General features: G+C 39.1%; 1 protein-coding gene across 4 annotated transcripts in view; it reads right to left on the bottom strand.

The window, feature by feature from the left end:
* The window catches only part of TMLHE (trimethyllysine hydroxylase, epsilon), a 35,554-nt gene that overhangs the window by 14,698 nt on the left and 4,360 nt on the right, over positions 1–16,496 (bottom strand). For 2 of the 4 annotated variants that reach the window (XM_075187164.1, XM_075187161.1), the window contains exons 2-7: positions 12,695–12,945; positions 10,159–10,335; positions 9,513–9,792; positions 7,719–7,838; positions 4,913–5,149; positions 2,781–2,919 (exon numbers count right to left, since the gene is read on the bottom strand). In XM_075187164.1, coding sequence (XP_075043265.1) covers positions 2,781–2,919; positions 4,913–5,149; positions 7,719–7,838; positions 9,513–9,792; positions 10,159–10,335; positions 12,695–12,875 — 1,134 coding nt within the window. In that variant the 5' untranslated portion in view covers positions 12,876–12,945. The remainder of the gene's footprint in view (positions 1–2,780; positions 2,920–4,912; positions 5,150–7,718; positions 7,839–9,512; positions 9,793–10,158; positions 10,336–12,694; positions 12,946–16,496) is intronic. The other 2 variants (XM_075187163.1, XM_075187162.1) reach the window with 2 other exon arrangements.

Raw genomic sequence — 16,496 nt, forward strand, 5'->3', positions numbered from 1 at the left:
AGTTGAGGGGTTAAACTCATTTTCGTGAGGTAATTTTACCTCATGAACACTCATTAAAAAGGCCGCTTGCGTCGGGAACTAACGCTCTTCCCCTGAGGAGGCCTGGGCTAGGTCCAAATGCATGACAAAAACCTTTTTAAGACCTTAAGTAGCTTGATTTGACTAGAATGCATGAGTATCATGCACTGGTTAACTTGTAAAATACATAATCGATGATCACTTCTGTACAAACTCCTGTAAATGTTTACTGTATAAACAGTGACTTGATGAAATTTTCCATACCACCACTTCTTAATTTCCACTTCAACCACAGATTAGGATATCAAAGCAGAACTATTAATTGTTAATATTTAATAATGTACACCAGACAGGACTCACGGCGTGCTTTAGGAATCAAAGGCTTTTAAAAACAGTAAATTGATTTCTATAGTTTCCTCACAAAAAAAAACAAAAAACTCAGACACTTCATTTGGTTAAATACTACAATGGCATGTTATGGGGTATTCTATTTAAAATAACCCACAGATTTTGCATGAACTGACTGTGGTTTTTAGCAGAATACGAACATGAAGTATTTGTTTTTCTGTGGTATCCTGTGAAGTAGTACATTTCATATGTCTAATTATTTTTATTATTATACATATATATATATATTTTTTTTTATACCATGAAAAGTGTGTGTATGTTTTTGGAGGTGGGGGTCACCCCATTCAAATGTAAACACTATTAGGTCAACAATTCAAATTTAGACAGTGTTCTTAAGTCGACAGTTCGAATATAAACAGTCAGACTGAATACAGACAGTACTATTAGGTGGACAATTCAAATGTAGACAGTATTATTAGATCAACAGTAATATCCCAAATCCTATCCATATAATACTGTCTACATTTGAATTGTCGATTTTCTAAATGTATAGCCGTCAATCGCATACAGATTTGATTGTGATAACTTGTAAGACTTGTTTATCTTACAATGAAATGCCTGCTGATATTATAGATAGGAGCCTCGTTCTTTGTTGAAATGTATTGTTTCAACTTATCATTGAGATTAAATGTAGCGTGCGGCCGTTTGAAGGTTAGCGGAGCGTCCCATGCGACCCCTGAAGTGTATCAGGTTGCCGATCTATAGGGTCAAGCAACAAGGGTGGAGTGGTTTCCATCCCCCGACCTCCTGGTACAGTACAGAGTGGGTAGAAAGTGAGATCATCTCACATGAACGGTCTCTCAAACCCTTCTCTTTAGATGGCTGCATTTATCATGGAAGTAGTCTTGCATCTCAGTTGCAGAGGTAAGACTACATTTCAATGCATCAGATAGCATTATGCCAACTACTCAGAGAAACTTGAAGCTGCAAGTTCAGGACATCACACACCACTAGAAGGGAATGACAGCAGAATGTCTTGTGGGAAATGTAATATACAGTCCTTTGCGTCAATGCTTTCCCCAAGCATTGTTTAGAGCATGGGTTGGGCCAGCGCTGAGATAAAGTATCCACCCTATGAGAATTAATTAATCATTGTTACAGCAAATACTCAGCAGTAAAATCATGAACTCAAATGGCTGACATGTAGTAAGTCTGTTTACCTGAAGAGGAGTGACTATCTTACATATTACATCTAATTTTAACTATTAGAATTGTCTTTGTGGGATAGTCACTGTATATAGGCCCTCTACAGGTTATGGAAAATAGTACCCATGTCTTTAGATTTTTGGAATTATGGTTACCAATGACAGAAAAGAAAGCTTTTCGTTACATTTGTAGTAAAATTTGAGGCAAAGCGACTACCAGGGGGTAAATGTATTAACCTCCGGTTTCTTCAACTCCGAGTTCGGCGCTTTTATTTAAAGCAGCGTTGCCTTGTAAAGGGAAGTTTCCCTTTACAAGGCAGCGCCGCTTTAAATTTAAGCGCCAAAGACGCCGAACTTGTGGGAGTTGAAGAACCCGGAGGTTAATACATTTACCCCCAGGTCTCATACTGTTAAAAAAAATACACAGAAGACAAAACACTGTTTTATCGTTATTACCAGAGCGTTCATAATGTTTTCTCACAGCTTCCCTGTGTGCATAGAACTGTATTATATTTTACAGAAAATTAATGATTGTGAACGCTGAAGTGTCACAACGCAAAGCAGCACGTATCCACAGGTCCATTTACTAGGCTTTGCAGATGTGCATTAAACACACCAGCATCAAAATCAAGTGCTCAGTCATATAGATGTCAATGAGCCCAGTACCAAGCTCCTATTTAGCAGCTCCGTGAAGTATTAGCTTGCACTGCTTAAAAGTTAGGAAGTGCTAGGTTTTATTCTGTGATTTAATCAGAATATAAAGTTGTGTTAAGCAAACTTAACATGTACCCAAGAGCACCGAGGCACAAGGACCTACTAGGTCTACATTAAATAAATAAACGCTTTCCTGTTACCTTTATGTGAAGTGAAGCAATTATCACACATATATGTAAGATACATTTAAGTTATCCAGGTTGCAGCATCACCAAAAGACAGAAGCCTCCACCTATTCATAACAGATTTATAGTCAGTATAACATGCATTGAAGGCAGCCATGTTGTGGACTAAATCAAAAGTCACAAGAATGCATCCTGTCAATTCAGTATAAATGAGTATAGTCAGCCTGATAAATAGTAGTCATGGAGCACCTCAATGACATCAGTGCTGCATTATAGGGAATATTGGCTCACTCCACAAAATGGCTGCCCCCTCTGCATCTAGGTAACTGGTGCTCTTTAGGACACAGTCATCTGACTTTTTCAAACCTACCTTGCCCGGTTTCAGTTTCACCCACAGCTCGTTCTCAGGCCTCCTCAGCTCATTGGTTAGGGTGCGGTGTGCAGTATACCAGCGGTGCACTTTATCATAGGGTACTGTGTTGATGACAGCGCGATCATAGTTGTTGTATCTGAAAACATAGCCTTTTTAGTAATGAAATAGCAAAGAGCAGATAATTTGAATGCATACCTTCATTAAATGGACACCATTGTTAAAATGATGCAAGTGTACTATTAAATGTTTAAGGGGGAGCGAGTCACCTGCCAGGAAGGGGGCGACAGTTACCTATTATATGCGTCTAAATTTCTACCATTTCATAGTTGGATGAATGTTCTGTCGAAGTAACTTTTAACAAAACTAACAGAAATACATAAGCGCATATATCACTAATATATAGAACTAATCTAAGATTAGGGTCTGTACTTTTAAGAAAATGGACAAATACAGAATTGCATAGCAAGAGACATGTTTTCAGTAAATTTCCATTATTGCACAATTCATGAACAAAACAGATTATATAATTGTCATGCGATTGTATTTTACAATATTGCCGGATATGGCCAAAGAAATGACCGTCCAATAGAACATGTTACTTTAATGATAGAGTGCCAGCAGTGATGTCAGCTGGGAAGGTGTGTTTTAAAACATTCTATAAAAGAATAAGTTAATCAAATATAGAGTGTCAATTGGCATTTGAGACCCTGGGTGTATGTCTGCTTTGTCCAGTATGGCTGTATCTATGTAAAATACCTTTTTAATAAATAAAAGAATTATATTTTGGAAACCTGCTCATCTCATTTATTATTTAAAGAGACGGAAAGAGAAAATCTTACAGTTCCTATCCTTACATGCTACAGCTGCAATTGTTATCACTACAGCATTTCTCCCTTGGACTTCATGACAAAGAGGAAGCTATATTTTCAATAATTAGCAGGAAACATTGCCAAGTGTCAGTCGAGAATGGAGAGAGATCTCAGCATGTGACACTAAGCAGCGGTGAAAGACTATCTATAGCAATATCTACAGGACACAACTATTTCTTAGGAGACCGTAGGTGGTTTTACTCTTTAAAAGGATGCTGTCATAAGTTGTTTTGTATGCTTAAATATAAAGATAGAAACGCCCAACCTAAACATGAAAATGCCTAGTAAACAATACATAAAAATATACTTCCAATGTCGAGACGAAGTAACCCATTAAATGGCCAACTTTTCACTGCAGATTTGTGTCTCTCCGACGTGTTAACTATCCCTGTCTTCGGGACTGTCTCTGCATGTCTACCTTGCTTACGGTGCTTTAAACAGAGTATATGAATGTTATGCAGTGCAAAATAATGTTATAATAAGCGACTGGTGATGTCAGAACTTTAAGTAGAGGTCATGCCCCCTGCCACCTCCCTTCTTATATAAAGGCTGAAAAAGGGTGGGCATTCCATCCTAGCTAGGTGTGTGTATTATGACAGGGGTGGGGGAATATTAATGGTGTCTGCATATGGACAGAAATTTACTATCTTTACTTCCATCTTGCGACCAACTCCACTTCAGCCCCTAAATGTCCCCCATCTTCAACACATCATTTAATTTTGGTTTTTTTTTTTAAGTAACTTTATTCACTTCAACATTCTAATCATTATAGCTTACTTACTTTTTTTTATATGTATTTTAAATACAAGATCAGTACTATAAAGGGAAAATGTATCATGTAGATAGGTATGAGAATAAAAATCACTTGGAGATCCGTGAAGCCTCATGGCTCAGGTCCCAAAACTGCTTGGTGACTTTTAACATCCATATAATGTACAGTACTGGGTACATAATTATCTATAGCAGCAATGCTAAACCTTTTTCAGCTGGGAGCTTTGGTTGTTCACCTCTACCCTATATCATGCATAGAATAGTATACTGGTGATACTGAACTTGCTCTTTAAACATTGAACAGTTCTATAAAAGCCAAAAATCTCATACATTTTATTATTACTAGCTGTTCTAAAATGTTGAACAACAAGTTGCTTAAACATCGATCTAATCTGTTGCTGCAGTTGAATCTTTCAGCTCACTGTAAAGAGTTATTTTGGAATGGAAAGAGCATTCAGTGATATTTTGTATCATACACATGTCACTCACCTGATCATATAAAGCTCTTTATTCCAGGGATAAACATTTAATACTGGACCAATCCCCACCATGTGGTTGTGACTTACTCCTGTATGCTCAATGTATTCATGTTTCAGTGGCACATTGCTGAGCAGGTCAAAATGTTCAATTTGATGTTGGCGGACTTGTTCAGCAGCATGGAAACCATCTACAAGCAGAGTGCGCCCCCCGGTGCCTTCATGCCGCAGACAGTGGAAAAGCTGCATACTGCAACAGATAAGTAACAAGCGCATAAGAAACAGTGCCATAAATCAGCGCAGTAATTCCACCATTCTTCCTAAAGTAGGAATCCATAAGTAGATTTACTTCTGAAACAGGGACAGCAAATTCTTTGTTCACAAGTAATGTATATTATAATATACTAGAATGTCTGGGAGACTCGTGAATTTCGGGGCATCCACCCGAACTTCTTGCAAATTAAGCCCCATACCGGATCCCAAACCACTTTCTTCTGAAACGAGAGGGGCCGCAAAGACGCAAATAGCGTTGTCGCTCTCCCTGCACATGTTCCTTGGACTCCGGATACCAGAGGGGAGGAAAAAGAAAAAAAAGAGAAAAAATAGGCCAGTATGATGTACATATATGAACTAAGACTTTAGAGCTTTGAATCCTCTAATAAATCAGTGACAGTCATGTAGTGACGTGCTTCTAATGAGATAAGCCCAGCCAGCTCTCACAGGCAACAGGTTTTGGGGCCAACAAGTCATAAGAAAAGGTTTTGTGACAGAGGCCTAAATTAGTGACTTCTACCTTGTTGCCAGAAGTAATAATGATGAAGGCGATGCTTGTTGTATTTCACATTGTACACAATGCTGAAAATAGTCATGTTGATTTGTGTAATGGATGGTAGGGCATAGTCCTTCTATACCCTGACACCACATGGCAAACACAGCTTTAAACCACTTCATTATTGGAGGGTTTACCCGTCTTCATAACCAAGACAAGTTTTTGACACTTTTTTTTTTTAAATGTACCAAAGTAAGTTTAATATGGTTCTTCTCATGAGAGATTGTATATTAAGGACTAAAAAAATGTATTTATCCAAATATACCCAAAGAGGCAAAATTAGATAAAAGCAGTGCTTTTTTTTGTCATAGAACTCACAGAACTGAGTTCCGGCACCTTTTTTCAACGGATTTTTGAAGATTTGATGTTTGGTCCATGTGGACTTGAATCGCCCTGTCGAGTGTAGCAGGTCGGCGGCAAAATCATTAAAACGGTGCATGCGGACTGCTTGTGTGTTGAGTCCGAAGTATGCGTACTTTGTCCGCGCTGGTTGTGATGGCGCTGCTCAGCTTGTGATTGGTCAGGTGGTCGTGTGCTGAGTGCTTTCTGCGGGTGGTGACCGTTATGTTTCGTTACACAACTGATGTGTGTGTACAGTGATTGACTATGTGATGTGGGTTCTGGCACCTTTTTTCTTACAAATAAAGTACTGGATAAAAGAATGTATGTTCATATTCTGCTTTTATAGTTAGCCCATTAATTTACTGAAATTAAATCAGTTAGCCATGATGCCAAATAAATGTAACTTACAACTTTATTTTTTACCATTTCATTCTTGTTTTTAAATTGGAGACCCTGGTTAATGTGACGGTTCTCAGTTTTTCATCATCATCATCATCATTTATTTATATAGCGCCACTAATTCCGCAGCGCTGTACAAAGAACTCATTCACATCAGTCCCTGCCCCATTGGAGCTTACAGTCTAAATTCCCTACTATAGACACTCACACACAGACAGACAGACAGAGAGGGAGAGACTAGGGTCAATTTTTTTTTTTTCATTGCAGCCAATTAACCTACCAGTATGTTTTTGGAGTGTGGGAGGAAACCCACACAAACACAGGGAGAACATACAAACTCCACACAGATAAGGCCATGGTCTGGAATCGAACTCATGACCCCAGTGCTGTGAGGCAGACGTGCTAACCACTAGGCCACTGTGCTGCCCTTAATGATTTAGTGTAAACTGGATGTAATAGAGATGCTTCTATTAGATCCAGTTTACATGGAGACAAAAGTACGAGGAGGCAGGAGAGATCCGACAGATGTCGGCCCTGCACTGCCCTCTGCTGGGAGAGTTCCTTGCGACAAAGCTTGTGGCATGCCATGGTCCTACTGTGACTTACATTTGTTACTTTATGGAAGACATATTATTATTATTATTATTATTATTATTATTATTATTATTAATAATAATAATAATAATAATAATAATTTAGTGGAGAGAAGATTCATTTTCTTTACTCAATATTTTATACAAAGCATATAAAAGTAATATTCTAAACTGCTCTTTTAAAGTGATAGAATCTGACTCATTGCTATAGGTAACCAATATATATCTATATATCTGCCGCAATTCAGAACAGGTTTTCTATCAATATAGGAAAAAACATTTTAGCTGTATATTTCCTTTTCATTTAAAGAAAATTTACATACAAGAGCGTATCTAGAGGAACAACACTACATCACTGGACACCATCACAAAATGTGTAGGAGGGGGGGGGTAATTAGACAATGCAGTAATTCCTCCCGCAGCCTGGCTCCGCTCTTCTGAGCAATGTGCGTGGTTCTGCTAAATCGCAGTGAAGCCTTGTTTCAGCTTCACTATAACAACTTGATAGTGGGCGCAAACAGTGGTGGAACTAACTCCACAGAATGCACTAGCTATGGGCCCCTGCTCATCTCCGGGCCCCAGAGCCACTGTACCCCCTGCAATCAGGGTAGTTCTGCCATTTAGCAACCATAATCTACAAATTAAATTAAACTCACCCACAAGGCTCCTGAAAGTAGGTCGTGTCCGTGTGTCGGTCTAGGGCTAGTTTTGTATAGGCCGTGTCTCCCCTTGAGAAGTCAGACGTGAGATCCCACATTTTACCATAAATAGTCTCCCTGCAAATTAGGAAAACAATGTTAAATGCTATGTAGTTAACACTCAACTGGATAAAAATAAAATTAACTTTGCCTGTACTTGTTAAGTCACAAAAGATGGTATTGCATTTTTTTGTGTATTTGCCTTAATTGATAGACTAACATATGAACAAACAAGCACATTCGGAAGGTAAAGCAGTTCCATTGTGAAGCAAATATGCTGGTGTAATATAAATAATCAGCGATTCATATAGCGCCACTAATTCTGCAGCGCTGTACAGAGAACTCACTCATAGGTCCCTGCCCCATTGGAGCTTACAGTCTAAATTCCCTAACATACATACAGAAGATACGGGGTCAATTTGATAGCAGCCAATTAACCTACCAGTATGTTTTTGGAGTGTGGAAGGAAACCGGAGGACCCAAAACACAGGGAGAACATACAAACTCCACAGAAATAAGGCCATGGTTGGGAATCAAACTCATGACCCCAGTGCTGAGAGGCAGAAGTGCTAACCACTAAGCCACCATTCTGCCCTAAAAAATATGAAATAATGAGTCTCCCCAGCAAATATCAGCAACCTTATAAGTTAACTTTTTTAGCATTGCTTATGAAATACAGTAATTTCTACCCACAAATCATATATCCTATACTGAATTCATGAACCGTACAATCATAGAACTTCTGCATAGCTACCTTCATGGCAAGAATCATTATACTCACAGGACTTAAATCCCTGGGATGCAGTGGTCTGTGTCAACTGTACACATGAGAGGGAATTACAATGCCTGTGAATCGATTTCCAGCAAATATATTACACAGATATGTCTGGAAAACCATGTGCACAGGTCCAGTTACAGTCTTAGTACAGGGCTGTTTGGATTACCAGATAGTAATTATTGCTGCATGCTGTCTGCACAAAGTGGGGGGCGCTTCTACCTAAGCAGGAGGAACATGGTCCTCAGAAGAAAGCATTGCAGGAATATTGCAGAAAATGTAAATACAGTGCTCAAACCTTATACCACCAGCATGGATGTTGAATCAAAACTGGGATTGTAAAGAGGTTGAATATTATCAATTCCATATTATATCGCTATTTTGAGTTGGTAGTGTACACAGACAGGATTTCACAGGTCCTGGTGTTCCATTTAGATAACAGAAGGAGACCGCTGCATTTTTCCCACTCATACGGGTGGGCGTGGTTGACAAGCCAGAGAGGAGATGTCCATAAATAGATAGCTATTACATTCTCTCCTAAGTGCACAGACAACATTAAATATATCTTTAGGAAGAGGGTTTATCCTGTAAATATTCAAACAAACATTTGTTCTATGTGGGCAGCACGGTGGCTTAGTGGTTGGCACTTCTGCCTCACATCACTGGGGTCATGAGTTCAATTCCCGACCATGGCCTTATCTGTGTGGAGTTTGTATGTTCTCCCCGTGTTTGTGTGGGTTTACTCTGGTTTCCTCCCACACTCCAAATACATACTGGTAGGTTAATTGGCTGCTATTAAATTGACCCTAGTCTGTGTGTCTACGTGTGTGAGTTTATATTAGGAATTTTAGACTAAGCTTCAATAGGGCAGGGACTGATGTGAACAAGTTCTCTGTACAGCGCTGCGGAATTAGTGGCGCTATATAAATAAATGGTGATGATGACGAGTCATACAAAACACATTTCACATAAGTTACCGGATATGGCTAATTCTCTGTGCCACTCTCTCGGTATCTTCCCGGGTGGCTGGAACATCCTCCACAAAGGCAATACCATAAAGTAGGAAATTATGCAGAAAGTCTCTCAATCCATCATCTGTTTCTAGGAAATCTGAGTAGCTGACTGCAGGTATGTCTGCATCCTGGTAGATCTTAGCATTCCATAATATACGAGGTTGAATAAGTTGCTGCTTCTGTCCTTCATAACTATTCTGTGATAACCATTCCAAACCATACCGAGTCATGTGACCATCTGGCCCTGTTACATTGAAAAACCAAAAGAATATAACAAGCAGTATTGAGCAAACGGATATAATGCAAGAGTCAGTTTGACATTTGGAACCATAGAAGATGTGTATGCTTCACATCTAAAGAAATTAAAGAACTCCACCCTTAATTCAGATTCTTCCAGGCAAAATTTATTTATTTTTTGTCCACATGTAACCGGAGGATTATGCATTAAAAAAAGAAATGTATCTATCCAGCTCAGTTGTCCTATCTCAGGGCAAGAAAAGAAACAAATGCCTTGATGGCAACTGTCTCTATGGATTCCTTAAAGAGGAATTTGTCTTGTAGAGGACAGAGAGCCAACCAATAATATATTAAAGGGAGGACCTGAACTTACATGTTAGGTATAGGCTGGTCTCGTCTGCACGGACCATTGCAGGTTTAATGTCCAATTCCACACTGGCTGTGTCCAAACTGCGTTGGTTGGTTTTGGTATTGAAACAAGAAGCTGAACGACAGTGATCCCGCAGCCAAACATAGTCAAGACGCATACACGTGCCAGAAAAAGACAGCTCTGTGTAGATGGAAAGAAACAATAGGACGTTAATATGAACACCGTAGACAGTATTTGATAAGACACTAGCATACAATATTACTGTTCTCAGAGCAGACTGGTTTTTTTTCTTTATACTAGATCATCATCATCATCATTTATTTGTTAGGCGCCACAAGATTTCCACAGCGCCGTACACAGTACAAACAATAAACTATACAGGGTGAAACAGTACAGAACAATAAACAAAAATACCAATACTTCAGAAACTCCAGGCAGGCTGCTGCAATAAGCAAGGAGCAGAAGAACAGGTAAGGAGACAGGAGGGAAGAGGGCCCTGCTCATGTGAGTTTACATCCTAAAGGAGGGTAGACAGAATCAGGCACAAGGGGAGCCAGAAGAGAGAAGGGAGAGCGAGTGGAGGAGGTGAGGGGTTAAGTAGATGGTCGGTAGACTATGCGGAAGAGGTGAGTTTTTAGTGCACGTTTGAAGCAGCACAAAGTAGGAGAGAGACGGATGGAACGAGGGAGGTCATTCCAGGTTGAAGGTTGCACAGGATGACATTACTATCACCAGTTGCTTGGCTTCCATCCTAGCAGTACTACAAAGACTGATGAACTCTGCGCACTTGACTGGACAGGAAATAGAAAGTTATAGAAACCTACTCCTTCCACTCACCTTTTGTAGTTCCAACAACACTCAGACACGGTGATGCTGCTCCAAAATAACTATTATAAGGTGGACCCAACTTTAGAAATACTATTGGTGCAAGGTAAAGGGCTAGGAATTGAAATCACACTCAACCAAGTGTTGTATTGGAGAACCACCACTCAGTGGAGAAGAGAAGGAGCTCTTTCTAGGAATTATAGTATTCAACATTGCAAGAACTATTTTAAACTACCAATATTTTATAGCATGCAAGTCTTTTTTTAATATCTTGTGATATCATGACTTTTAGGTCATTAATACATTGTACCTTAAGGTTTAGATCTTTATAAATGACACGCATTTCTAAAAGGGACATGTTTGCATTTTGTGTTTTACCAAGTATTCTTACATATATAGACTTCTACCACTAAGGAACTTGCGGCGAATGTACTCAGGCTATATATTCTCCAAAAATGGAGTTACCCAGCAATTTCATGCAGTACTGGATGATCATTAGAGGATTGGAAAGAGGGGGGGGGGGGGGGAAAGAGAGAAATACAGACACCGATTATACAGAAGCACTCTATTCAGATTTATTGTTGAATTGGATTAGACCGATCCTGTGAACTGCAAGGACTGCCTTCTATTAAATAACGCAGTCCGGCTCCTGGCTTGATGAATTATAGGGGGTTCCCACATAATCGTTACATGTGGGTTTAGTGCATAAAATGTGCGCTGAACCAGCAATTACCACACAGAACTCGTCACTCATTTTTGGTCGCAGTTCTATGAGGTTCCTACAGGATTTCACTCTTCATTCAATCTGTCCCGCTAAGCAGGAACAAGGCTGGTGTCATGCCTACATTACCCAAATTCCTGACTTATATGGAGTTTTGACCATAAACCAAAAAGAGGAAGGATTGAATTACATGGAACATAAATAACTGGTGAATTTCTGATATAAATGGGTCTACAGTTCACACAAATAAATCAAAAATAACCAAGACTGAAAACAGTCTATTTGCCTTTTTTTTGTAAACTGGGCGCTGCATTTCAAATCCTTCCTGATCCTCTAAAAACCACACAATATATGAAAACATAAAGCTATATAAAAATATATTAAATCATTATTTTAAATGATCAGTTTCTCTGCAGCACTAAGGGTTAAGTGCTTTGCAGAGAACTGTAGCACTATTAAGTAGTAGTAGGGTGAAGAAGGCAGCCTGATATCATCACTCAGACCAGAGGCTGAGCACCAGGAGCTCTGTTACATTTAGTCATATACACGGTTATGGCAAAATCTGAGATATTCAAAAAAAACCAATTGAAAATCATTGTATTATCATTTTGGGATTGGTATTAAAGATAAAGCTGTGTGGTTCATCTAAGGATGGCACTACACCTACAAATGAACAATGATTGAAGTATATCTGTAGGAAGTGCCCAAGAATCAATGCTCTCAAGAGACATAATGCAACGCTACATGCAGAGATTTGATCGTACAAAATAAGAACTGTATCGTTTGTAAATTATGTTTAGTTTTCCATGTTTTCATAAATCATGCAAGCTGTGTAGACTTTTACAGATGAACAGTCAGAGATCAGATACAACTGTGCCATACAAATTAAAATAGGACACCTTAAAATCCAAGCTGAATGATAAACATGGAAACTATGTTCCCTTTAAGAATTGAAAGGCAAATTACTTCTTACTTGTGCTAGTTTCAACTCACCAAAATGATCTCTGTGCAGGACCCATGAGCAGTCTCGAGCTTCCGGATCTGTACTGAACCATCGGCTGACTGATGAAGTGGGCGCATGCAATCTGGGTGACCAGCGAAGCGGTCCTCTAACCTCCTTGGTTAGCAGCCCCCTGGTTCCTGGATAGAGCCATGCAAGCCTACGACACCACATACTGATCCAGGAGAAAATGGCATCAGAGCAAACTGTACAAGATAATGTGACTTTGTAAATCAGAGGTGGTCTGTAGAAGGGAGGAGACAGTGCCCGATGACAAATCAAAGTGAGACTACGAAAGATTGGGATTCAGGAGAAAACAGTAAAGATAGATAAACAAACAGTGCACAGAAAATCATACAAGAGAAAGTAAAAAAAAAAAAAAAAAAAAAAAAAAAAAAGAGAAAACCAGAGTGACAGAAATTCTAGCAGCTTTTCAACATCTATTGTGCCAGCATTAACTTTCTCTCGGCACTGGGTAACGTGTGCACAGCAGTCAACAAGCAATTAAGACAAACTTTCTTTGTGGCCAGAAGTAGAACAAAAGTCAACTTGCTCCCATGCGGATGTACTGCTGCTTCTAATAAACTTACACTAGAGAATTTGATTTTTAAACGCCAGCCTAATCCTCCCAAGCTTATTACTGTGAGAAAGGACAAGGCACAGCCTCTAGATAAGCGTCGGTAAGCAGGCAGTACGCCTATACCAAGTCATTTACCAGCTGGGCACTGCTAACCCACAGTGGAGGTGCCTTCTCAGCGCTTTACAGCTTAATGATTGCAAAGTGCACTTCAAAAGCTACACACAGACCTGGCTTCCTTCTTTATTAAGTTAAAACAATAAAGGGACAGAAAATGAACTCTGCACATTTTCAACCGCTGTGTTTGGAAGCTATATTGGATATAGTCTCAAAGTTTAACCCAGAAAGCTTACTCATCATTAATATATTACCCATACCCTACTATATTGTCACCTTTATCAGCATATTATAATCAACTGATTAATCTCCTAAAAGGAACCCCTAATCTGCAAATTGGAACCAATTGCAGATATTCGTATTTTCTGGGGGAAAAGGGGGGTGGGGAGGGGGGTGGTGGGGAAACTTTTTCTGCAAGAACCAGAATGCATGATATAAATCTTTATTTATTATTGAATAAGATATTTATATGTAAATTAGCATATTCAGGTGCATTTTTAAACCGCCAGCAGTCGAGTCTGTCCTTTTTATACGTCAGTTGTGTACATATGAACGTGCATTCCTGTGTACAATGTCCCATATCACATGGACCCAAAACCTACAGGCAACAGGTTAAAAAAGGTTTAAACTCCGTTACAGAATCAATGTGAAAAATAAGTTAGTAAAACAGAATCTATAAAAACAGTGATAAACCATCAAGCTGAGAAGATGCAGCATATTTACTAACCCCATATTTCTAAAATCATTTACACCATTTCATTCTCCGTCACAGAATAGTATTACACATGAACTATTATATGTAGTATATATTTAAATAAAACATGGCATTTACGAAACAGACTAGGTGCCAATATTCTGCGACTTTACAGGGATAATTTTAAACGGTAATGTCTTTAAAGGCAAAACATGCTTTTAAAGACATTGTCGTTTCAAATTTTCCCTGCAAAGTCACCAAATATTGCTTACTTGCAAAATCTGCTGTTTAATACATTTACCCCCCTGGTGCTGTTTGGAAGGAGAAAGTGTCTATGTGAGAATGCACGTGAGAAGGGTGAGTTTTACCTGCTAGCACTGTTGTGCAAATTAACCTAATGTGCTCAAAAAAAGAACTTTCAACTTATAGGACCATTTTTGCTTACACAGATACAACAAAATGGGGGGAATTCAATTGGCTGAGTTACTGTAAAAAGTAGCGGGGCCTGCGTACCATTACCGATATTATGGTAATAGTGCACATAATTACCGTCAGTACGGTAATTTCAACGCCGGCCTTTTACTCGCGACTCCCTGGAGTTAGAATAACCGTATTAACAAAAAAAAAAAAAGCACGGCAGTATTCAGGGGGAACTGAATTCCCCCCCCCCAAATAACTTGGTAACTGATAGTTCACCAACAACCAAACATCTGATTTTTACTCATCTCAGCCCTTGAATATTGACACTCGTTTACCCATGTTTTCTGTTCAATTCCATGTAACAACATTTATTTGCTGTAGAGTTTTACTATACTGTTTTGCCCTGATGTCTATTTGGTTTACAACTATAAATATATATAGTAGCGGTCATTAACTCCTAACCAAAAACCCAGTAAAATACAAACCTTGTTCAGTCGTGTCTTCAACGTGTGTTCTTGCTGACAGACAGATCTCTGCAGAGATCCTTTATGACAATTGTCTATTTCTACAGTATCAAAGGTTGCTATGAAGCATAAAGTAGGATTGATGAGTAAACCAAATGTTTATTAATGTGGGTAAAAGGTATTAAAGGCTCCAAGCGACCGAAAACCAGACCAGTCATTGGATTTGTGTTACATGTGGTTTCAGATTATTAATTTTTCTTCAAATCAATATAGTGTAATTGACACATTAAGTCATCTATCCCACAACTCAATCACTGTGTCACAAATAAGTTGTCATTCTGCAGATACTTAGCGCTACCACTGGAAAGTAACAAGCATATAATTACCGTAAGGCTCCTCCAACGGTAACAAAACTTACCTGTAGATTTATTGGCTTTTACCTAAAAGGGATATGTGTGTGTGTGTGTGTCTCTCGCTCCATGGTTGGTAATCACCACTGGAGCAGGGAGCGGATGTGAATGGATAGAAATTCTCTGCGCAAGCTCTGTATAATTTTTTGGCGTTCTAGAAAAACTAACAGTATGTAGTACCTGTCCCAAATTGGATTTTTGTACATTTAGAAGTTTTACTTCACTGCTTTCCGCAGTATGTCTAATACTGTCCTATTCTAGTCCGCAGGCCTCATTTAGCAACATTGCATTTAGGGGTTTCATTTGCACTATACCATAGCAACCAATCACGCACTTGCCATCATTGCAATCATTTGCACTGGACAGATTGAAGATAATGGCTTAATCGGGTACTGTAGTTCAGAGCAAACGTTGGGCCTAGAGGCAATGTTAATAAATAAGCCCTTAGGACATGGTCTTATGATATAAACTGCCCTACCTACAGCTTCAGTATATGCTACATCAGGCCTTCTATTACCTATATACAGCTCAACTGCATAGAAAATAGCAAAACATTGGTGTTGTTATGGATACCTTTCGCCTTATTATATACAGCACTGTGAGAGATCACTACAGCTGGAAAACAACAAACCCAACCTAAATAATCAGTAAGCAAGTATTTTATTAGAAGGCACGTGTTGAATGTTTGCTGTCTGGTCTACTTTCACTATATATGCACCAAATTCATATTTTAGGATTCATCCGAATAGGGTATTATGTTAGAAAGGAAAGATTTTGCTTAATATATAGTTTCTGGGTAATACCCACGACCCTTGGGCAGGTACACAGAGGCATAGAGGCCAGGGCCTGATTAAGGGTTTAGGCTGCTCTAGGCTAATACACTCATAGAAGCCACTCATCTATCCACATCACGGTAGGTAAAAATTAACTTCACCCCACCTCACTCAATATTTATGTTCCCTTATTTTAGAAAATCAGCTACACTGGGCTTTTTCAAAGAGTCAAAACAATTTTTGTCACATCTCATTTTCATTAAAAACAGAACAGTACAGCAGATTGGGGGCATGAACAAGCACCACTGAGGGTGAAGATGGGAAGGGGGCTGTCATGCCT

This window comes from Mixophyes fleayi, chromosome 9 (genome assembly GCF_038048845.1).
Source record: "Mixophyes fleayi isolate aMixFle1 chromosome 9, aMixFle1.hap1, whole genome shotgun sequence".
Lineage (NCBI taxonomy): Eukaryota > Metazoa > Chordata > Amphibia > Anura > Limnodynastidae > Mixophyes > Mixophyes fleayi.